This window comes from Rattus norvegicus, chromosome 17 (genome assembly GCF_036323735.1).
Source record: "Rattus norvegicus strain BN/NHsdMcwi chromosome 17, GRCr8, whole genome shotgun sequence".
Taxonomy (NCBI): Eukaryota; Metazoa; Chordata; class Mammalia; order Rodentia; family Muridae; genus Rattus; species Rattus norvegicus.
The window spans coordinates 79,570,001-79,594,415 of NC_086035.1; the positions used below are offsets into that span (position 1 = coordinate 79,570,001).

The 24,415-nt window shown below is 44.8% G+C and overlaps 1 protein-coding gene and 1 long non-coding RNA gene across 3 annotated transcripts in view; one reads left to right on the forward strand and one right to left on the reverse strand.

Annotated features, from left to right (window-relative positions):
• Window positions 1–13,472, forward strand: part of LOC120097879 (uncharacterized) — a 15,530-nt gene extending 2,058 nt beyond the window's left edge. Inside the window, exons 1-4 of the long non-coding RNA XR_005495736.2 lie at window positions 1–2,575; window positions 5,372–5,516; window positions 9,490–9,612; window positions 10,841–13,472. The exon at window positions 1–2,575 is cut by the window's left edge and continues 2,058 nt beyond it. This is a non-coding gene — a long non-coding RNA (uncharacterized LOC120097879). The remainder of the gene's footprint in view (window positions 2,576–5,371; window positions 5,517–9,489; window positions 9,613–10,840) is intronic.
• The window catches only part of Fam107b (family with sequence similarity 107, member B), a 206,371-nt gene extending 182,206 nt beyond the window's left edge, over window positions 1–24,165 (reverse strand). Inside the window, exon 1 of one of the 2 annotated variants that reach the window (XM_017600646.3) lies at window positions 23,514–24,165. In XM_017600646.3, the coding sequence (XP_017456135.1) occupies window positions 23,514–24,089 (576 nt within the window). In that variant the 5' untranslated portion in view covers window positions 24,090–24,165. The remainder of the gene's footprint in view (window positions 1–23,513) is intronic. The other variant, XM_017600647.3, reaches the window with a different exon arrangement.
• Window positions 24,166–24,415: the final 250 nt, after the last annotated feature.

A 24,415-nucleotide genomic window follows, 5' to 3' on the forward strand; every position in this document is an offset into this window, starting at 1 on the left:
CAGGACCAGGGAGAGCTGAAAGGGGTAAGAGAGGGTCCTGGTGACATCACTAGATATCTAGCTGGTCCAGGAAAAATTCAGCCAAATAGCTGGAGACACCAAATGCTGGAGAGGACATGGAGCAAGTGACATTCTCCTTCATTACTGTCAAGAGTGGAGAGGGCAGAATCACTTCTCAGCACAGCTTAGCAGTCTCTTACAACACTCCACAAAGGCATTCCATGCAACCCAGAAACAGTGTGGATTTACCCAAATTAACCAGCAATTTAGACCCACACAAAACCTGCATTTCGATCCTGATGGCAGTTTTATCCAGAACTTTGCAAAATCTAGAAGCGATCAAGATAAGCTCCAATTGGTGAGTGGGTCAATAGACAATGATCCAGGTGTTTAAGGAAACGATCGCCAGGTACGGTGGTTCATACTGCAGTCCTAACACTCAGGAGGTGCCAGAGAAGAATCGGCATAGTGAGTTCGAGGCCCAGCTCATTATACAATGGAGAGAACAAAAGGAACTGGGATGTAGCTCAGCACGAGAGTGCTTGCCATGAGAGTGCATGGTCCTGGGAAAGAGACAGAGAGAAGGAGGAAGAGAGTGCAAAAGGAGAAGAGGAAGAAAGGTAGACAAGGTAAGTAAAAGTGTCACGCCAAACAGTTAGCACTATGTGACATTCTGGAAAACACTGAGCTTCAGAAGCAAAGCAACAGGGCTTCCAGAGGTCAATGAGGAACACAGCACATTTCTAGGGCAGTTTAAATGTTGTGTATAATACTGCTAAAGTAGATACAATATATATATATATATTATTAATATAATTATATATATTATATATATAATACTTATCTATACTATGTATTATCTCTACAGTATATCTATACTGATAGAGTAGATGCATTGATACATTTCCCCAAACCTGTAGATTCACACAATATGGAGCCTTAACCCTGATCTAAATTATAGACTTCAATCAATAACGAAATGACCAATTTAATTATAACCATGCCAGTACAAATGTACCACATACCATGCCAATGCAGAACGCTAGTCGGGGAAACTGAAGGAGGGAGAGCACTGACAAGATGGAGAAATGAAAACTTGCTATAGTTTTCAACCAACTTTTCTATAAACCTAACACAACTGTAAATTATGAAATCTATGTTTCAACAATCAGATGGGATCCCGAGGACACTAGTTCTCACGTGCCGGAGTTAGTCTGTCTCAGGACAACTTGATCATAGCTAAGGACAATTGACAAAGTCTGTTTTTTTAGTGTAAGTAAGCTCAGGTTCATTTTAAGAGAGAGAGGGGAGGGATGGAGAGGGAGTTGGAGAAGCAAGATTCAAAAATGACATGATTAGATTTCACATGGTGACTGGCTAGTTGTGGGATGTAGAGGAGGGGAAATCATAGATGATAGCTAACTCGTTGTTTGAGCACCTATGTGGAGAGTGACATTAAACTCAGGGGAGAGAAGATATATTTTGAAAATATTGGGCGTGAGATGCCTGTGAAGCACTGAATGGAGATACATCACAGGCAGATGGATCTGTATGTGGGTGAGAACATCAGGGAGTGGTCTAAGTTGGAGATAAGAGTAGTGGCTGACTGGAATACATTGGGAGAATTAGTAAAGCACACCTCTGGGTGTGTCCATGAGGCCATTCTCAGAGGTGGTTGGCATGGGAGCTGATAGGGAAAGACCCACTCTGAATCTGGGCAGGCCTGTGTGGAACAGAAGAAAAAGAAGAAAGCGTTAGAACAGACATTGGTTGGCTCTCTGCTTCCTGGCTGCTGTGCGGTGAGCAGCTGGGATTCACCAGACCCTTCCACTATAGGCATAGAAACAATGTGTCTAGATGTGTCTATTCAACCACAGATTTTACAGTCCCAAACTACTAGCCAAAGAGAAACTTTCTTTTAAATTCTTTAAAATTCTCTCTCAGATACTTGCCACGGTCACGGAAAAATAGCTAATACGGAGAAGATTAACATGTGGAGTCTAATCGTGTCATTTTTGAATCTTGCTTCTCCAACTCTCTACAATCAACTACCGACTTCTCTGCTCACCTGTGGTGTGGTCATCCCTACGCCATTCATTTCCCGTGACGGGATATTATCTGTAAAATGCCTTAAATTTCTATCAGTGTTTTTTCCATAATCTTAGAAAATCCAAACCCCTCAAAAAAGGCATGAGACGCTCTCATGATGTGTCTCTGCCTGTCCCTCCACTTCACACTCTACCCAATCCCATTTTGCAACAACTGTTAGCTTTAGTTCTTCCTCTTACACCCCTACCCCTCCAGTAACCTGACAATTAGTTCCTACTTATCCACCTAGATTCCATGTCACCTTTCCTGATGTCATGCCTCAGGGTATAGTCTGTCCAGACACTCACTGCCCCAACTTTATTTATCCAACTTCCCAACTAGATTATTGGCTTCATGGGAAAGAACTCATTCTTGGAAGGAAATAATCGTGAATGATCCTCAAGTGCTCAAGTATACACTGAATGAATAAAAGTCCTCGAGTTTGGAATCAGTACATGGAGGTCAAGGGTGGATCTGTCAGAGAAAGGTGGGTCTCTGTCATTCTTTTGAGATGCCTGTTATTTGTTCCTTTCTCCACTGCCCAGAGGATTTCTCATTTGGGGTTTCAGGAGGCATCAGAACCTACTCGGGTCAAGGATGGCAAAGAAATAACTTGCTCAATACTCCATTCTTCCCCACTTCTACGTCATTGGCTCTAACTGGAACTCCTAGGTAAGATTCTTGGCCCATCCCCAAGACTGCATGAGCAGCTACAAGTTTAAGGTAAATAGAATTGGCAACTCTCCCTATTAAGCGAGTTCATGTTCCCATGCCGGCAACAATAGCAATGCTTGTGTAACAGACAGTAGAGTTCAAGGATTTAGTGGCAGTGTGTGCACATGCTGTGGCAATATAGCTATCTGTCTAGGCTGGTTCTGCAGCATGGTTTGAGGTGGTATCCCCCGATACTAGTCCAAAACCTAATTCTCCAGCATCGTGATGATTCTGTCCTTGTTTCTTATGACTGCAACACCTGACTGATACTCAGAATTCCAATTGGACAGCTATTAACCAAGATTTAGCACAAAGCAACCTAGGTAAATTTCCAGGGCCCTCAAAATTTGAATAGTCCCAAGTGGGAGCAGGTGGCCTGCTTGCTTGAGTGCCATCTGGCCTGGATTTTACCCCTGTCCTTTCTGGAAACAGGATGTAATAATAGATCTGATTATGCCTTGGGGACCGAGCGTGACTTTCTTTTAAAATAAGAAAAAGATCCCAAGTGTGTGTCATAGTCAAGGCCCGGGTGTTTTCTAGTACACTGTGAGTTTAGCACCAGATGAAACAAATAGAGAAAGGTGGGGTCCAGCCAGTCTTCTGGAAAGGAGGAATCACTGAGGTGAAACGGCTTGGTTTGCAAGCCAGGGAACGATGCCACTAGGAAGAAACAGAAGCCCAGACCTTGTCTGCCAGTCTCTTGAAAGCTAGCTTATCAGAGGATGCTGAAGGTGAGTGACACTAAGGGACACTGGCTGGTGTGAAAAGTTCTTTCCCTGCCCATGTGACCAAATGGACTGCTTGCTTGCCACCTCCTCTGACAGCCATATTCTCGCTGTTCCCTGCTGCCCCTGTTCTTCTGTACCTACCTGGCATCTGAGCTGCCCGTGCCTCATCCCTTGCCCTGGTTCAATTCTACTTGGCAGCTGAAAGCTAGACTATGAGGTCATCTATTTAGTTGACCCACATACTTCATCGTGGCATTGTTTCCCTGGTCAAGTGAGTGGTGGAATGGTTTTATGGAAACTAAGGCACAATCATTGGCCATCTCCTGCTTCTGGTAGTCTGCTCCGGGGATGTTCAAGTCAGTGGGATAGGAGATGTGGGTCTCTCACTGACCTAGAATGCTCCAAATAGGCCAGGCTGGCTGCCCAGCAAGCCCCAGGATCTGCCTATCTCTGCCTTTCCAATGATGGCATCACAGGCACATGTCACCATACCCAGCTTTCGGGGGTGGGTTCTGAGGAATCAAACAAAGGCTCCTGTTTCCGAGGAAAGCACTCTAGAGATGGAGCCAACCTCCCAGACCTATTTGATCTTTTTGAGACAGGTCAGGATTCCAAAGCTACCTCTGTGATACCACAAATTGTATTGGGGAGGGGAATCATACAATCACAGGAGGCTCATGCCTGGACACTGTGAACAGCCAGGGCGTGGGACATGACACTCAGACTGGGCACTCCAAAATACAGGTGTGGACTGCCCAGATAAAGAGAACGTAGGGAGAAAAGCCACATAGGGGCAAAACCAGAAGGAAAAGCCATTAATCACATCCGGGGCCCTTCTTGTCAAAGTAGAACTGCAGTCTTTCACAAAGGGAAGCCTTCTCTATACATCTTTCCCAGACAAGTACTAGCCAAAGCCGGTTCCCAGGACTTGGGGCAGCAGTGGAAACTGAGAGCTTCATCAGCATGGAAAGACATGAAAATAGAATTCCCTCAAGGCTCATTTTAGAGTAGTGCGAATGTACCAAACATGATAACATCTGGGTCTGTGTAAAACACAAGCATATAAGAAAACCGTGGGCCACCCTTACTCACGGTGCACCAGGGAGATTCTGCGATTGCAGGATCTAGGACCCAGACCATCTCTGTCTCTGTAACACTTTGCTGGAGAGAACCCACTTCAGAAGTCCTCAAGGCAGTGCTCCCTCAACATCCCTACCCTTGAGAGATGATGATCCTAGTACTGGGAACCCAGGAGTTCAGCCACCAGAGCTGTGCCCTCTTCCTTAGCGCTGCGCTCCTGATGGACCACACATGGAGTATGTGCTCTTACTGGGAAGGGCATCCTGGCTCTCTGGAGGCATGTGATACATAGAGGGGGTCCTGCAGGTTGAAGCGTACCTGAGTGTGTGCTAGTGGCCCCACAGGGTGTGATGAGCAATCAGGGACAGCACAGGAAGAAGGCTTAGACTCAGCTTCCTCATGCCTACACAGGTTCCACAGATATTTGTTGCTGTCTTGCCTCCAGCACTACCACTATGTCAGCATATTGTGAAGGGAGGGCCTGGTCCCATCTTCTGCTGGTATGCACTAGGTAATAAGAGGGAGGAAGAGGGTGCCAGCCCCATCTGTATGGAAGGGCCTCACACATCTGCTCCTTCACGTCTGTATTAATGTCCCCAGAGAGAGATAGAATCCAAACACAGAGACACCCCCCTAACCCAAACAAGATGACACTCCGAAACAAACCCTCAAATGTGAATTGCTAAAGGAACTCCTTTAGCTCTGAAGAATAGAGACATTCTTAGGAAACCATTCAGTATTTGTATAATTTCTCCACATAGGGCTCCGGTCCTACAGTAAGGAGTTGACTGAACACCCTGTAGCATCATGGCTAGTCCTCTCCACCCCTTTGGAAGCTGAGCAGACAAGGCTGGAAAGGAGTATCAGTGACAAATGGCCAACACTGGACAGTGTTCCAGACAGAGGGTAAGGAAGTGACTTTGTATATGAAGTCTTTGGGAGAGTGTGCGAAGTCCTAGGGTATCCCCAGTCCTCAAAGCCATGACCAGCTGCCTACAGACATGATCCTGGGTATCTTATACCCAGGCCCAGGGCTCTTAGTGCTAGAGGGGCAAGAGGACAAAGATGAACCATTCTTAACAGAAGACTATAAGTCATCCTTAGATATGTAAGTCTCTTAGATATGACGAGAGTGGACTCTAAGCCTGCCCTGAGCCCACTTCCAAAGACAATCAGGGGGGCTTAGCAGGGCTGGAGAGCTCCTTCAGTGGCTGGAAGGACATTGGTCACAGAGTTTCTCCCTCTGCATTCCCAATGTTTTTGAAACTAGTTTCAAAATTTCAAAATACTCCTGTAAGATTTAACAAAGGGTTAGGACCTCCTTCCTGTCTTATCTACCTGGCTTTGGAGCCCCACCTGCTGTCTTTCTCACTCATCTTTACAAAGGTGGCCTTCACGTTTACTCAGCTGGGAGGAGACAGAAAGAAGGCCCAGGCAGGACCCAGATTTGTATCCTCTATGCTCAAAAGTATCTATTGTGTTCCTATCCACCAGAAAGAACAAACCAGAGCCCAGAATGGTGGGACTAACTATAATTCCGTCACTTAGGGGGCTGAGGCAGGAGGGCTGTGAGTTTTAAGCCAACACGGGCTACTTAGCAAGACCCTGTCTAAATAAAATAAAACAAAATAACCAAAACCAAGAGCAGACCAAAGTGTCAATGCTTCTCAAAGCTTTGAACAAATAGAACTGTATGGTCTTTAGCAGCTATTGCCTGTGAACAAGAGGAGTTTTGTATAAAATACACCACCATTTATCTTTGTATAAGATAACAATTTGTGATATGATCTACGTTATCATGTATGATCTGATCCATGTGCTTGGCAATGTCTAGCATGTATGTTTGTGTGCACACAGGTGTGTGGTGAACACGTGTGTGTATGTGTACACAGGTGTGCTCTCACCTGTGGGCATGCACATAGACAGCAGAGGTTAATGTCAGGGGTCTTCTTCAATTGCTCTCTACCTTCTCAGACAAGGTCTCTTACTGAACATAGAGCTCACCTGCTAGAACATCAGGCCCTTGAGCTGCAGGAACTCACCTGCCCCGAGACCTGGGGCTACGAACGCCTACTATGCCTGGCTTTTACGTGGGTGCTTGGGATTTGAACTCAAGTCCTCATGCTTTTGCAACCAACACTTCATCCACTGAGCCTTCTTCCCCGCCCCATTCTTGCTCAAGTTAATTTTAATAACATACAAACAAATGGATCTAATTGTGACAGCTCCATACATACGTGTTATACTTTGTTCCATACATACGTGCTATACTTTGCTCTTATTTGCCCCTCCTCCACGTCTTCACCACCACCATCACCATTACTACCACCCTTGCTGGTCCCTTTCCTCCAAGTAGCTCCCTCCCTTTCTGGTTCCAAGATATATATATTCCATTACACTTTCTTTTTCTTCTTCTTCTTCTTCTTCTTCTTCTTCTTCTTCTTCTTCTTCTTCTTCTTCTTCTTCTTCTTCTCTCTCTCTCTCTCTCTCTCTGTCTCTCTCATCTCTGTCTCTATCTTTTTATTCTTTCTCCGAGTTCCTTTTCTACTTAAATGTCACACACACACACTCACACACACATTTATATAAACATATGTATATATAAATCCCCTCAGTCATATTTGACAGAAAACTTAGCCATGTAAATCAAATATTGTATAGCAAAAATGTTACCCTGGAAGTACAGGGCTGACCCTGTAAGGTATCTAATTCAATAGCGACATTATCATAAAGATGGCAAGAAGTGATAAATAATAGATGTGAATTAGACATAGAGACACATCAACATGTGCATATACACACATATGAACACCCACATGCACATATACTTAGAGTGGGCTCTTCATGCACATGCGTGTTAAAGGGAGCCAGCCTCTAAAAGCAGTTGAACCTGTGGCATAACAGAACGAGCCTTGGATGCTATCTTGGGGCCACTGTAAAGCCCACTCTTAGCAAACAAATGGGAGTTGCATAATTTAATTTTTTATAATTAAGTAACAATCACATTTCATCTCAATTGGAGCGTCTGAGAGACAAGTGAGTTTGGCCAGACATCACAACTGCTGTGTCTGTAACAACCATATGGATACTTTGCTTTTCTTACAAGCTGTCATAATCTGGGAAACATTCACTAGCTATCCTCTCTTAAAGTTATTCAGTCAAAGGTAAGACAGAGGCCTGGGGAGCACGAGAAATGTTTCTTAGCACAAGGGCTTGGATGTGGTCCCTAGCTGCAGATTTGAGAGAAATCCTACTCTCGGAGGCCAGGCAAGAAGTCAGAGCCAGTTTAATGACAGTTTAATGTATCTGACAACGTTCTCACTGCCAAGGGAAGGGAAACACATATTTCAAAGGAAACCAACCATCTGAACCAAGTCAGCAAATGTATAGACTTTGCGGCTTGAACTTCTCTAAGCTGTGTTCAACGCCAATTTACCTCTAAGCTAAGCTCAAATGGTAGAGAAATCCTTGAGAAGGAGCTGACTGTCATGATGATAACATCTCTGAGTCAGGTCTCAGAGTAGAGCAATCAGAATCAGATGTGGCTGGCAGATCCTCCAAGCGGATGCTCTCTGACAACAAAGCTACAGCACAGCCCTCAGCTTCAACCCTTCCCCTAGGCTCCCCCAAGATGGCTGCCACCGGGAGCCATCTTAAAAGCTTGTGTTTCATCTGCTCCTCTCCAGTGAACACTTCTTCACTTGGTTGCAATTTCCTAGCACCACATCTATAACAGGGGCACTTTTTTTTTTTATTTAAGACGAGAGGAAAAGCATTTCAGGAAACTGAATTAACTTAAAAGATTCAGAATTATAGAGCCAAATGGGGTGTTACTACCTTGGAAACTTCCTGTCTCTTGTCCCTCCCTCCAATAATCTTCAGAAAAGTAAAATTGACCTCCAAATGTTTAAGAAGTGATCTTGAGAACCATTTAGCAATTTGAGACTAGAGTCCAGGGTTTTTGGATACAAAATCCAAGACTCTTCCCTTTATCAAGTGCTTTGTAATTTCCTTGAGTGTCAAATTAGGCAGGCTATACCACCAAGGTATTTAATCAAACAGGAATCTAAGATTCCTAGGGAAGTCATTTGTAAGGAGGGATATGTCTACCATCAGTTGACTTGAAGAAAGACTACAGTCGATAAAATAAATGGGTATCATCTGATCAATCATAGACTTTCAGAGGAATCAGTGAGGTTCTGAAAGAAGATGAAAACACTCTGTGTCCAGGCAGCAGGGGTTAGGTAGTTTGTAGGGGGCAAAACTGCACTGTACATTTTGAACTTATTAGTCCCAGTGAGGATATGAGTCAAACGTTTAAAACACCTCTACCTCCCATTCTCTGTGATACACAAAGAAAGAGAGAGACAGACAGACAGACAGACAGACAGACACACAAACACATTCATATTCTATTGACTCTGTTTCTTGAGAGAATCCTGAGTTACAAACACTAAACTTTTAAGCCAATCAGAGTATTCAAGGGAACATGTTGAATATTTTAAGCCAATGAGAATATGTCCATTCAAGAGAACATGTTTGAATATTTAAAGCCAATGAGAACATGTCCGTTCAAGAGAACATGTTGAATATTCTAAGTATTCGTTGGATAAAAGAATGATTGGGTGAAAGTTTTTCTGACCTGATTCCTTCCCAAGTAAAGCCAATCTCTACTGTGAAACACGGCAATGTATTTCGTAGAGATGGCTCCATGAGCGTATCCCCGTCATCCATGAGGGTCATACAGTGGGTGCCGGTAACACTGAGATGCTGGAGAGAAAAGGCCAGAGACTTACCAATCGTGTACTCCTGAAAATAAGACAAGTTTAAAGCTCCCTAAGTGGATCTTTCAACAGCTTGCTTTTAACACTTGCCATAGGGAGTTTGCCTGGGACCTGTGGAGATACATGACAAGCAGGTCCATCCAGACGATGCGGAAGTGAAAAACAAAAGGATCTGCTGCCATTTGACTGCCGGCACCTAAAGTTATATTGAAGCGGAGGTATTAAAAGACGGGGTCAGGGCCCGGGGGAATAGCTCAATGGATAAAGTGTTTGCGTCCCAAGCATGAGGACTAGAATTTCCACCTGCAGCATCATGGTAGCTTGTCTGTGATCCCAGACACTTGGGAATTAAATACAAGGGATCCCTAGAGCAAGGTGGCTAGCTAGACAAACTGAATCAGTGATGTGGATTCATGTGAGAACCAACATGTAAGGCAGAGCATGTTTGATGAGGATACTGGATGTCACATACCTGTATTCACACATGTATGAACACACACACACACACACACACACACACACACACACCAAAAAGAAAGGAAACCAGGTATGGCTTTTGAGTAGCCATTAACTACTGCCTGGGTTGTTTTCAAACTGGGGCAGTTATAAAAAACTAATTTGGCATTTGTGGGTGCTGTGCTCATCACGTGAGACACAAGGGCACCTCAGAACTCCACATGAAGTCCCCATGCCTGAGCGGGGTATCACCTACGTGTTCCCTTGATCCTTAACTTTCCAATCTCTACAGCTATAAGAAATAAATGTAGTTTAAAATAAACGACTCAGGGGCTGGGGATTTAGCTCAGTGGTAGAGCGCTTACCTAGGAAGCGCAAGGCCCTGGGTTCGGTCCCCAGCTCCGAAAAAAAGAACCAAAAAAAAAAAAAAAAAAGACTCAGTCTTAGGTGGTAGTTTGCACTCAGAGTGTGGATTAGGACAGAAAGTCTTTTTAGGTTGGAGCCCCGGGTTATAGCAACTGGGTTGTGAATATTGCAAGAAAACAAGGATTTTGAATCTAACCAAAACAAGAAGTAGGAAAAAAAGGAAGAGACTAGAGAATAAATGTGAGGCAGAGAAAAGACTCTGATGTATAATCAAACTCAATTCACTGGGTGGGAAGGGAAAAAATGCTTACAGCCATATAAATGCCTTTCAGCCCGACTGAGGGATAAGTGTGGATGCCGTTTGACTGCTGCTGCCTTTTACTGCAGTCGTTCGTTGCCTGGCTGCTGGCCCAGCAGCAGTGACTCAGAGGCAAAGCCAGCGCCTTGTTCTTCAGAGCGTGCTAGCCCCGCTCCATCCAAGGACTCGGGGAGCGCATGCGAACTCTAAAACCTCAGACTTAGACTTGACGCCCATTACTGAAAGCACAGAAGAAATAACATATTGATAGTCTTGTTTGAAATTATTTGTTTTTGCTGAGTCGAACCACTTTTCCCTTATTACAGACATCCTTCTGCGAACACAGGGAATGGATTCTGAGCTGACACACAGACACCAAAATCCAAAGAAGTTCAAGTGCTTTATTTAATGGACGTAATTTCTGCGCATAATCTGCCCCAATCCACCCACAAAGATGGTTTCGAGTCTTACTTGGTTACTTATTGCTGAAATCTATGAAAGTCTAGCATGTTGGCACATACCTAGAGTCTCAGCACTTTGGAGGTTGAGAGAAGAGGATACCCAGTTTGAAGCCAGCCGGATTACATAGCCAGACTCTGTCTCAAAAAGAGAGACAAAACTGGGGGAGAGGAGATAGAAAGGGCAGAGAGGGGGAACTTGTAGAGCCCACCTCCAGTGGAAAGACAGGGCAGCAAGTGAGGGATGGGGCTGCTATCCCACAGTCAAAACTCTGACCCATAATTCTCTCTGTCTGAGAGAACTGCAGAGATGGAAATGGAGAAGAACCTGGGGAAGAGAAGCTCCAGGGACAGGCTCAAAGTGGGATTCCAGCCCAAGGTGAGGCCCCAATGTCTGACGCTGGTACTGAGGCTATGGAGCGCTCACAAAAAGGGACCTAACATGACTGCCCTCCAAAAGACCCAACAAGTAGCTAAAAGAGTCAGATGCAGATATTTGCACCCAACCAATCAGCAGAGGCTGCTGACCCCTGAGGTTGAATTGGGAAAAAGCTAGAGGAAGCTAAAGAGGAGGGCAACCCTGTAGGAGGACCAGCAGTCTCAATTAACCTGGATTCCCGAGATCTCTCAGACACTGGACCACCAACCAGGCAGCACACACCAGCTGAGATGAGGCCCCCAACATATACAGCAGAGGACTCCCGGGTCTGGGTTCAGCCAGAGAAGATGCACCTAACCCTCAAGGGACTGGAGGCCCCAGCAGATTTAGAGGTTGGTGGGGTGGGTGGGGTGGGGACATCCTCATGGAGACGGGGGAGGAGGGGCGGTGGCAGGGAGGAAGTATGGGAGGGCGGACTAAGAGGGGAATAAAATCTGGAGTATATAATTAATGAAAGAAAGAAAGAAAGAAAGAAAGAAAGAAAGAAAGAAAGAAAGAAAGGAAGGAAGAAAGGAAGAAAGGAAGAAAGGAAGAAAGAAAGGAGGCAGAAAGAGAAAAAGAAAGGAATAAAGAAAAAGAAAGCAACAGAAAAATGATGGAAATAAAAGGAAAGGAAGGCTATTAAATAGTTGCTTTATTTACTCTGTAGGGGATACAAGGACAAGTCCCTGCACATGTTCAGGGCAGGGGCAAACATCATGGACCTCAGTACGCACTGAATGATCCTTGTGGGGCTGAATGAATGGTTGCAGGATGTGTGGGTTCTGAGTGCTGACTGCCAACACTGCTTAGTTTAACCACAATCCAGAAGCCCTTGGCTGACTAGCCTTCAACTTTAGAAAGTAGTGTGTGTGAGTACAAGATTATATAGTTCATACTTCAATCAGATGTTCAAAAACATCTTATGGACACCAAGTCCTCTACAAATTGGGGGAGGGAGGCATTCAAAATGTTGAAAGTCCAGAATTATGAGAGAAAATGGTAAAAGCCCTCCTGGCATTGACCCCCACGTACTTCAAATAGCTCAGAACCTTGCAAAAGTGATCAATATCAGTGTGTGCTTCCTGACTGATATTAAAATCATGAGGAAAACATGGCCCCTGTTTTCCTGCTTCTGTCCTGTGTTTTTCCTAAATCGTTTAAAGTCCAAGGCAGGTAGTTGCTCTTTCTGAAACAGCACTGGGACCATATCAATGATTAGGCTCATACAGAAAAACCAAAGCACAAAGGCTTTAGTTTCTATGGGCAGCAAATGGCAATGAAACAGACAGATTGGCTGGGGAGATGAAAAGCACATTTTCCTCTGGCTCAGTTCACTAGGGAAGGAAGTGTTCTTAGTCTTTCATCTTAAGCCTGGTGGGGATACGGTTTATTCTTCCAGAGGAAAGTGATCCTGACTTCTACCCCTTCTTCACAATCTTAAATTATTTCCGTAGATTTCTAGAAAAAGGGGATAGATCACAAAGACATTGGCAGTGCTGAGCAAAGGCTAAATGGTAAGAACATATAAAAATGAGAAGTTCTGTGTCGTGAGTCCCGCCCCTTGGTTTTGCTTTGTGGGCTGATTCTCCTTTTCATGTATTCAAAAATCCTATAAAAGGGCTGGAGGGATGGCTCAGTGGTTAAGAGCATTAGCTACTCTTCCAGAGGACCTGGGTTTGAATCCTAGCACCTCCATGGCCGCTCACAACCATCTGTAACTCCACCTCCTGGAAATCAAATGTCCTCTGCTGGCCCCCAAAAACAATGCATGTCCATGGTGTGCAGACAGGCATGCAAGGAAAAGATTAACGTATACACATCAAATAAAAATAAATTTGAAAAGTGGATCTTATTAAGGTGTTGGAGGTGTGAGTGAGTACCTGTCTAGCATGTTCGAGGCATAAGTTTGATCCCCAGAACCATAAGAATCTGTGAAAATATTGGGCAAACATGATAGCCCACCTATAACACAGAACAAATTGGCTAGCTGGGTGAGTTCTGGGTTTGATTAATTTAGCTGGACCAGCCTGTGTGGGTGAGTTCTGGGTTTGACTAATAGACCTGTCTCAAGGAGCAAGGCACGGAGCAACAGGAAAGATTCCTGACACAAACCTAGGGCCTGCAAATGCTCACGTACGCACGCACGTGTGATGACACATGCGAGCCCACAAGTTCAAAATGCATACCCCATGTGCCTACGCAGGAAAAGTAAGCAAACAAAACAATATTCATAAAGATATGCATTGCTTTATGTCAAAAGTATAACCTCCTCGTAACGTCAGTTTGTTACTTGTAAATTACAGGCCGTGATGGTTGAAATAAGAAGGTCCCCCAGAGGCTCCTGTGTCCGAATGTTTGGTCCGCCGTTAGTGGTACTCTCAATTAGCACTGAGTTAAAGGAGACCCAGATTCCTGCCGTTTGTTGAGGATTTGGTGAGCTTCCCTATGTATTCATGTATCCGTGTGCGTATACACATGTACATGCTCATCCTTGGGAACACAAACTACCACCCCCAAGTCAGAGCTCCTCACTGTGCTGGGGGAGCTCACCACTTGACAGGACCGCTAGCGAGTCACAGGGATCCTCCCGTTCTCACTGGTATTTCAATTGCACGGCCATACCCAGCATTTTTTAAACAGTGAGTCTTGGGGGTCAAACTCAAGTTCTCATGCTTGGGAGGTGATCGCTTTACCAACTGACCTATATCCTCAGCCCAAGACTTCAAATTTTAAGTTATGTGGCCTGATTTTTTTTCCCCAGGCAGGCAGCATCTGAGGAGGAATTTCTCCTTATAATGATCCAATCATACCTGTGGCTTAGGTTCCAACCGAACTGTCATTTCCCATTTAGGTAAGCATGGCAGGCACATACTGGGTTTCCAGAATGAGACTGTCCACACCTCCTGTCTCAGTGGCTCTAACTGCCACCTCTTTCCAGCCTCTCGCTTCCCTGGCGCTGAATTACAAAACCAACTGCGTCCAGAGCATATTGGAAAAAGTGTTAAGTGAACGAGTTATGTTTTCTTTGGAAAGGAAGAAGAGCGAGTGGAGAAGGAACAACAGCTCAGAGTCCTTAGTGGAAAAAAAAATCCTCTCCCGTTTCCCATGATTGATACAGCACATTCATTCAGCTGCCCCCTGTGGCTCCCAGAGTGTAAGACATGTTCAAGTTTCCAGCATATTCAGCAAGTGTAATGGTGGAACAAAAAGTTTCAGCTGAAGTATGACCCTCGGCTGTATAATGAAGAAGACAGGGATTCCAACTAGACAGATGCAGATAGTTTGGGTGGGGGTCTTCCCAACTACAATCTCCTTGGTAGTTCTTTGGTTAAACGATCAAGAGCATTGCCTTCAAACACTTACATTTACTCTGTAAAAGCTGGGGTTAGGGGACACTGAGGGCATGGCTCAGTTGGTAAGGCACTTGCCCAGCATGCATGAAGGCACATCCGGTTCCCAGTAGCTCATAAACCTGCTCTGGAAGCACAGAGCTGAGCTCTGGGTACCATAGAGGTGCAGGAAGGAGAATCAGGAGTTCAAGGTCATCTTTGGCTAAGTTAGGAGTTCAAGACCAGCATAGGGTTACACAAGACCTTGCCTTTAAAAAGTAATAAAGAAAGAGTACCAGTGAGTCACAAAGAGACATTAGACTCTCACTGTATAACTGAAAATGGGTGCACCACAAACATGAGACAACCTCTCCCTCTGTACCTCTCTCCCTCTGGCATGGCAGTCTCCGCTGGAATGAGTGTCGGTTTAAACTGAATTGTTAAGCAGTGGCAACCTTGCTCGAAAGCAGCGCCTGGGGTGCTTGTTAAATCATACACCTGTGTCTTCTTTCTCGGTTTGGAACGTGCTTTCCACTCAGCTCTACTGGGTCTGGGAGTTCTGCATATTTTCTGTCCTCTGGAGTCCTTCATGGAAGATTTCCAAGAGGCAGAGCTGTACAGTGTACATTTCATGGTTTTATGAGGATCATTCATTTCACTCCATCCTCAGAGGAGCCAAGAAGCTGTTTCTCTCTCCCGTTTTTTTTTTTTTCCCAGTTGAAATGCAACTGAATATCTGCCTTAGGAAATTCCTGACCCAGTGCATAGGTGCATCATGCACGAGCCGGTGCTCTGCTCGACATCTGCTGAAAGCAGGAGCGTGGCACGGAAAATCACCAGTGCTGAAATGGGATGGGCTGCGACCTGCTTGACCTCGTTCAAACCTCTGTGTCTGAGGAAGCAAAAGACGGCCATTCTGCTCGGTATACAGGATGAAACAGGACAACTTACTGAGATGCTGTGAGTTTCTAATTTGCTTTTTGATCCAAAAATCATGCCAGGGGGCCTAATACCTAGAATATATTTTTAAAAAAATCATAAAAATTAAGTTCTGAAACCCAGGTCATCCAGTCAACAAGTTGGCCAATGAGCTGAAGAGGCAGTTTTCTAAAGAAGAAATACAAATGAAAAATGAGTGCTTGAAAAAGGACTCAGCACCCCTAACCACCACAGAGGCCCACATTAGGGTTGCTTTGAGCCTCCGTCTCACCCCAGCCGGATGACTGTCCTGAAAACAAACAGTTAATGCTGGCAAGTTAATGAACAAGGATGTCGGGTATGCTGCTGGTGGGAATGTAAACCTATACAGCTACCATGAAACTACCGCACAGGTTCCTCAGGAGACAACAAGACTGCCGCATGACCCCGCTGTAAATATTCCTGGATGTAATATCCAGAGGCACCGGGTCAACCTAGCACACAGACATTTGCACGCTCGTGTTTACTGCTGCACTGTGTATTCACGCCCGCTAATAAGAGGAAGCAGCTGAAATGTCTATCAGCAGACAAGCAGATAAAAGGCACAGTGTCCACGCAGGCACTGGGACTTTATCGGTCATGAAGAGGAACAAAACCATGACGTTTGCAGCTAAGTGGATGGAACTGGAGATCATTGTGTTAAGCAACAAGTAAGATTCACAAAGACAAATACCATACGCTTTCAGCAGACTCTAGTTTTAAGTGTGCATGTGTATACCTGTGTGCACGTGTGTGTGTGTGTGTGTGTGTGTGTGTGTGTGTGTGTGTGTGTGTGATGTGAAAGTAGAAAGAGGAATGTGGGATAGGCAGAGGCCTTACCGGAAGGAAGAGAGAAGGAAAAGCAGCAGGAAAAGCCACTACACTCAGGAACTCACAGCGCCAGTGTTTGCCTGTCCAACTGTGCAAGATCAAGTCAGTCTGCATTCTACCATGGAGCGGGAAGGGGGTCATACGTCTCACCTCCATCCAAGGAGCTACGGAGAGCTCATGGTGTGGAGAAAAGAAAGTCGTTTTTAAGGGGAGTGGCTCCTGGGAGGTGCCACATGTCCCATGCCCCACATTCAGAAATACACGGACAACACAAATTGGAGTTATTACATTTTTACAAAAGAGTACATGAAGGGTGGATCTCAGCTGGAGGTCGGGAAAGACTTGGGGGAAAATGCAATCAAAATACATTGTAAGAAATCCTAAAATAATTAATAAAATATTTATTTAAGTAAATAAGGGGAAGGGGAGAAAGGAAATAAAAATAGAGTGATGAAGTACATATAACATGCAAGCACATGAAGTACATGGAACATGCAAACAGATGAAGTACATGTAATATGCAAACAGATGAAGCACATGTAACATGCAAACAGATGAAGTACATGTAACATGCAAGTACATGTAACATGCAAACAGATGAAGTACATGTAATATGCAAACAGATAAAGCACATGTAACATGTAAGCAGATGAAGTACATGTAACATGCAAGCAGATGAAGCACATGTAACATGCAAGCAGATGAAGTACATGTAACATGCAAGCAGATGAAGTACATGTAACATGCAAGCAGATGAAGTACATGTAGCATGCAAGCAGATGAAGTACATATAACATACAAGCATAAGAGGGCATAGTTCAGAAGACAGAAAGGACCCAGCAGGAGTGACATGGAGCTGGAGAAGAAAGGGGGAGAGGAGGAAATCACCATGGCACGTACGTCTATTTACAATGCCAACATGAAGCCTATGACTCAGTGTGTCAACTGGAAATTTTACTAAAGGTCACGTCAAATCATATGTTCAGCAGGAAGCATCCCTGACAGGGCACTTGCTTTTATAGCTAGCTTAAGGTTCTTCAGACCCATTAGATAAAGATACAGATCTCATTCTAAAAAAGAATGCAAGAAAATTCATTTGTACAAAAAAATTTAATATGTAGCCTCACAGAGTGTCTCCCAGTGGTACTGCCTTTGTTAGGTTTTGTTACTGGGATAAAAGACTCTAAGGAAAAGCAACTAGGGGAGGAAAGGTTGTGTTTCATCGAACAGCTCCATGTAACATTTCATCATGGGAAATCCAGGGCAGGAACTCAAGGCAGGAACCTGGAGGCAGGAAGTGAGCAGAGACCGTGGAAAACACCACTTTCTGGCTGGTTTCCAGCTCATGTTCAGCTTCCTTGACTACTGCCCAGGTTCACTGCTCAGGAACTTCACTGCCCAGAGAGGGCTGGGCCCCCTACTTCAGAAAAAAAATACTCTGCTGACACGCCCACTGCCAATCTGATCTTTACTTGTATGTGTGTGTGTATTTCTGCACATGTGGTTGCACATGTGCACGCTGGTGTGCTACACATACATTGAGAGTATGCTTATGTGTGAGAACATGTATGTGGAAGCCAGAGGTGAACTCAGGTGTCATTCCAAGGCATCTACTTTGCTTTTTGAGACAGGCTTTCACTACCCTGGAAAGTGACGAGCACACTAAGCCTAGGGACCCACCTTCTCTCCCTCCCCATCACCGGGATTGTGAATGAGCACCATCATGCCCGTGAGTACCACGATGCCTGTGGATTAAACTCAACCCCTCATGCTTATGAAGCCAGCACGTTACTAACAAAGGCATTTTCCTGGTCCCTACGTGTACATTTTTAAAGGATAGAACATCTGGCTAGGTCTGTCCAACTCTGACAGTTAATTCCCAAGGACATTCTAATGTACACGTTTGGCTCTTCAAAACTTGTGCCAAGACTGTGTGTTGGGTAAAGAGGACAAAGGGAAATAGCCATCCCAAAGGCAGCAAAGCCAAGGCCCATGCCTTGAAAAACGAGGACTGCCTGAGTCTCTGAGTTTCCCTGGGCCTCTGTGAGACTGCAGGAATGGCTTTGCTTGCTGTCTTATGTCTGACTGTGAAACCAGCTCGTTCCAAAATGCAACACACACTCTAAGGAGGACCCTGTAACCCTGAATTTTTACATAATTGACTTTTTTTAGTTACAATTATTCCCTCTCCTGTGTCAGACTGGTTACCCCCACACCAAGAACTAGATTAAAAAAAAGCATTGCTATATACTTTCTCAACCATGAAAAATATCTGAAGCCCTTAGCCACTCGCAGCCTTTTTTTCCCCATACTCTATCTACAGTACCAAGACGCCGCAGGGTAAAGCACTGCCAGCCATGTAGGAAGGAGGCAGTGTGGGCTGGAAACCCATCTGCCAATCGTCTACCAGTTGCCCTGCCTCCCAATCTTCTCAAGGCATCCAGCACTTAAGCCAACTCGTACACTGCTGATATCACCAGCTTCTGCATCTGTCTCTCCCACTAGAGTGCGAACAATTTAGGAGGTTGTCCATTCATCTGCATTCCTGGGGCCAGGGCTGTCTTCCCACAGAGGAACATCACAGCAACTTTAAGCTACAGCATGAAACAGAAGCATGTCTGTATCCTATGGTCTGTATGACTCTACCAGTTATGAGAGGCTTCCCCTGCGAGACAGACCACCAAGGAAACATTATGAGTCCCAACCATAGAACACGTTTCAAGCTTTTTACCGTGATTCCAAGCATGAAACGGGGAAAGGGACACATACAAAAACTGTTGAAACCAAGCATGGTGGTGCACGCCTTTAATTCCAGCCCTTGGGAGGCAGAGGTAGAGGCAGAGGGATCTCCATGAGTTCAAAGTCATTCTGGTCTACATAGTGAGTTCTAGGTCTGCCAGAGCTGCATAGTAAGACACTGCTTCAAAAAAGAAGGAAAAGGAGGGAGAAGGAAAAGAGGAGCAGGAAGAGGAAGAGGAGAAAGAAGAGTTGAAGTCTAGTTAATATCACTTACGATTTTCAGATAATTTTTCTCATTTCTTTTCTTTCTTTCTTTTTTTTTTGTTTGTTTGTTTATTTGGTTTTGGTTTTTGGTTTTGAAACAGGGTTTCTTTGTGTAACTGTCTTCATTGGCTGTCCTGGAACCCACTTTGTAGACCAGGCTAAACTGGAACTACAGAGATCCACCTGCCTCTGCCTCTGCCTCTTGAGTGCTGGGGTTAAAGGCATGAACTACTATGCCCGTTAGTCAGATAACTTTTTAAATTAAAAAAATGATTTCTGGGGCTGGAGAGGTGACTCAGTGGTTAAGAGCACTGACTGCTCTTCCAGAGGTCCTGAGTTCAAATCCCAGCAACCACATGGTGGCTCACAACCATCTGTAATGGGATCTGATGCCCTCTTCTGGTGTGTCTGAAGACAGCGACAGTGTATTTATCTAGAATAAATAAATAAATCTTTATAAAAATGATTTACGTTTATAATGTGTGTATAATGTAAGGAGTAAAACCTCAGGCTGTCAGCCTTGGGGAACAAATGCCTTTACTGCTCAGCCATTTCGCTGGCCTGACATCATTCTCTCAGTAGAGATGCACATGCCTTTCTGTACCCCAAATAAACCCTTTTGCTTCTACTTAGTCTATGCATTCATTACTCTCAGCTCCTCCACTCAGACTAGGTTCTGTTTCAGATTGAAACGACCCTCTCTCCCCTCTGATCACCAGGGTAAGGAAAGACGCCCGAGGGGTGTCTGTCCTCAGGTCACGTTGTTATATTCTGAAGCGGAACCTCAGAAAGGAATGCAAGTATCATTAATGATCACTACCAAAACAGCTTCCTGGGGGAGGACGGGGACACCTAAAGGGGAAATACGTCAGCCACCAGGCAAGACTGTAATAAAGCCAGCCCATTCATCAGTCACTTAGGGGAAACACGTCACTGAAGACATGTCAGGTCACAAAGAAGCCTCTGGCACTTTTAATCAGAAGTTCCCCCACGGCCATCAGCAAAGCTTTGTCTCCGACAGGAAATGAAAAATATCTCTTTCCATAGTGTTACACACCTGCCACCATGGCAGGGAAAAAAAGTTATGCAAATTAATTTTTAAAATGAATAATTATAATCATACACACGTATGCATTTATAAATATACATTACACTGCTGGGGGTTGAGCCCAAAGCAATCTAGTCCAGCTGCTACATTTACAGGTCCTGTACATTTTTATAAATACACAGCATATACACGTATGAGGAGCTCTAACTAGATTCAAAAGGAAGTGACCTCATATAGGTCACCCTATCTGGTTCTAAGTCCTCGAACATTACATATCAGTAATAGAAGCAACTTCTATCTCCAAGGTGAACTTGGGAGTTGGAGAGAACTGACTGTAACCCTGAGCCTGATACTCCCTCCCTTTGTGGCCTTAGGTACCTCCCTAGAGTCAGGTGACAGCCTCTGCGTAATGAATTGAGAAAGACAGGCAGAATGTAGGTGCTCTGTGTGGGTGAGCTCTTGGCATTGGAATCGCCCACTCTTAGCAACTCCCCGCCCCTTGATTTCATTCACTTTCAGCCTTCCCAAGGTCAGCGGTTGCACCCACTTCTGCCTGTAACATTTCCTGCTGGTCCTTTTATGACTGACCCCAGAACTGAGGTACTGTACTGCTTCTCAACTTTAGCCTTCTCAATTCTAGACCATCCCAGAATGAAATCCCGTCCACCCCATTGCTCTGTACAAAATCCCAGAAGCTCCCACTGTGGCTCAACGTCTCTCCCTGTAGACTCCCAGACACCCCTTTGTGAGTCTAGTTCCTTTCCAGGCACTTCTCCAACTTCCAGCCTCACTTTCAATCACTCCGCTACACCTACTCCTAGGCCTTATTCGATGTCTATGAGTGGTCTGTGGTCTTGGTCACATGACTCCTTCATCACAATGTCCCTCCCTTATTTTTTTTAACTACTAAGGCTTGAACAGACAAGATAGCTAAGTGAGGAAAGGCGCTTGCTACTTGCTACCAACCCTCATGACCCGAGCTTGACTCCTAGGACCTGAATGGAGAGGTAGAGAAGCGACTCCCATTGCGTTTCGCAGGCTCTTGTGAAATGTCAGGAGCCATTAGAAACAGAAGATCAGACCAAGCCTTCTCTTCAGCGCTACCAAGCTCAGCAATGGAGGGTGGAGGTTGGGTTGCTGCCCTCCCTCCTTGACAGAAGCTCGTCAAGGTAGTGTAACTTCATTTCTTGATGGCGCAGCTTACATGAACTTGGCCATCATACACACTCAGATCCACTATGGATATCTCAGTCTATACATGGATATGCACAGAAAACTAGACAAGTGCATTGGGTTTTGTTGTTTGTTTAGGGGATTGATTTAACAATACTAACGAAAAAAATTAATGCTATTAAGACACGGTTCAGTGAAATCTTCTGCCCAATTTCAGAATACTAGGATTCAAACAATGAAATTAAACTTAGCCATTTTTGTTTTGTTCCCTGGCTGTTCTAGTGGAGTCCAGGGCCTGGTGCATGCTGACCAAGGGCCCTACCACTGAGCTATGTCTCCCTAGACCACTTAACATAGTGCTAGGTTAAGTTCACCCACTCAACACAGTGCTAGAGACCAGTGGCTCTAACCTGTGGGTCGCATCTCTTTTCGAGGTCAAATGACCCTTTTGCAGGTGGGGGTCATCTAAGACCATCAGAAGATGCAGACATTTTACACCAGGATTCATACCAGTAGAAAAGTTACAGTTACAAAGTAGCAGTGTGGGCTGGAGAGATGGCTCAGCGGTTAAGAGCACTGACTGCTCTTCCAGACGTCCTGAGTTCAATTCCCAGCAACCACAGGGTGGCTCATGACCATCTGTAATGAGATCTGCTGCCTTCTTCTGGTATGTCTGAAGACAGCTACAGTGTACTCACATATATAAAATATGATAAATAATTCTTAAAAAGAAAAAACAAAGTAGCAATGAAGGTAAAGTTACGGTTGGGGTCGCCACACCATGAGGAACTGTACTAAGAGGTGGGGCGCAGCCTTAGGAAGGCTGAGACGGACTGCCAAACAGAACTATCTTTTCAATTACATTGTAACTCTATCTTTGCTATTTTTTTTTATTGCTCAAAAGACTACTTAGGCCAAGTAAGCAAATCAGACAAAAAACAAAACAAAACAAAAAAAACCACTATTATTTAATAAGTTAGCTGAGAAAAAAAAAGCCTTAAATCAGAACATCTTATTAATGAATACCAAAACTCTTTCAGGCTCTTTAACTCGGTCCTTCAACAACATAATGCTTAAAAACCATTTTTTGGGGGCTCTACCCTTTACAAGACTCTTTCTCCACTGCTCCTCTTAAGTGGGATTGCCAAGGACTCTAAAATGGTGTGACAAATCAGAACGTTCAGAAACTAAAATCCAATAATGCCAAAACAAAGGCACGAAAGCTCAGGCTCAGGACCAAGCCCCAGAGGAGCAAGGAAGCCAGGCTTCAAACCTTCTCTTCCTGTCTTTAGATCTTAAACATTAGAGAAGCATCCATTTTATGAATACCATTTTCCTGCTTATCATTCACAACTTTCCCCATCATTCCCAATTTTCCAGACATGATACATTGCAAGCACTAAAGACAATTTCTGAAATTCATAGTCGAATATATATACATATATATACATTGCATATATCCTCTGATCTTTTGTTTGCTCAGAGGCACTATAACCAGTTCACTAAAGTCTGGCTTGCCACTGTCACAGCCCCTGGACTCTGTCATTTCTCTCTCTACCTCTTCAGAGAACACGCTGAGAATTTAAAAGGCTTTCCCCACTTCCTCCCACTGGCAAGAGAGAATTCCTTGTGTCTTGTACAGTAATGAATTTAAACAAGAATATTTGCGAGTTTCCAAAAACAAAAAAACAAGACAAAAAAACAACAAAACAAAAAGCAACACGTTAGAACGTTCCCTAACACTCCCCATCTGTCTCAGCATTGGGAAAGTTCACTCACCTTTGGCATGTCAATAATTGATGGTCTCGGGATGGACGTCTGGAAAGGAACGGCTTCGTGGTCTGGTTCGTCCTTCAGGGACCTGGGCAAATCCTCGGGGGTCTCTGCAGGCTGGACAGCGGAATGTTTGCTGTTACTGCCATTCCCAGTGCCGTTTTGCTCCAAGCGCATACCAGAATCTTGCCTTTTCTCTGGAGCTCCTTCTTCTACCTTTGGGTGACTTGGATGTCTGCCTGCTTTGGCCGTGGGCTGGACATAGATGGCGGAGTGAGTATCCGCCGAGCTGGACTGATCAAAGGCAGCATTTTCCCTGGTGGTCCCGAAACAGGCCAGCAGAGCTGAGCATGGGAAGGAATGCATCCTCCGAGATGGGAGCTTCAGGCTTTTGGTGAGCCTCGATTTCCACGTGGACATGGCCTGCAGCGACACATGGCAGAGTTTAAAAGAGAAAAAGGAATCTTCCAGAGCTTTCCTTCGAGTGTCCGTTTCTGCGCCTGAAGAGGACACACTAGTGACTGTTGCCCCTACGTAGACGTGGAGATGGCAGGGCCATCCTCTCTGAGAGTCTCTCGGCATCTAGCCCCGCTTGGAAGGCTCCATCCTGGGGATTCCACGCTCTTCCTCTCTTGCTGTCAGTAGCTAAGGAAGCCTCTGTGAGGCAGGCAGTTGGCTCGGGTTACAGTCCCCAGCAGGGCAGACGCGGCAGGGTAAGGTAGTGCCAAGCCAATAGACAGCTGCTTCAGGTTACCTCGGAGGCATAAAGATAATGTAGCCTGTTAGCACCCGCCATAACAGCGTCAACCCGTGTATCAATAACACCATAACGGCCGCAAAACCTTCTACGGTTTCCCCCTTCAAATATTTATTCTCCCAAACAAAACAGAAACCACCCCAGTTATCTA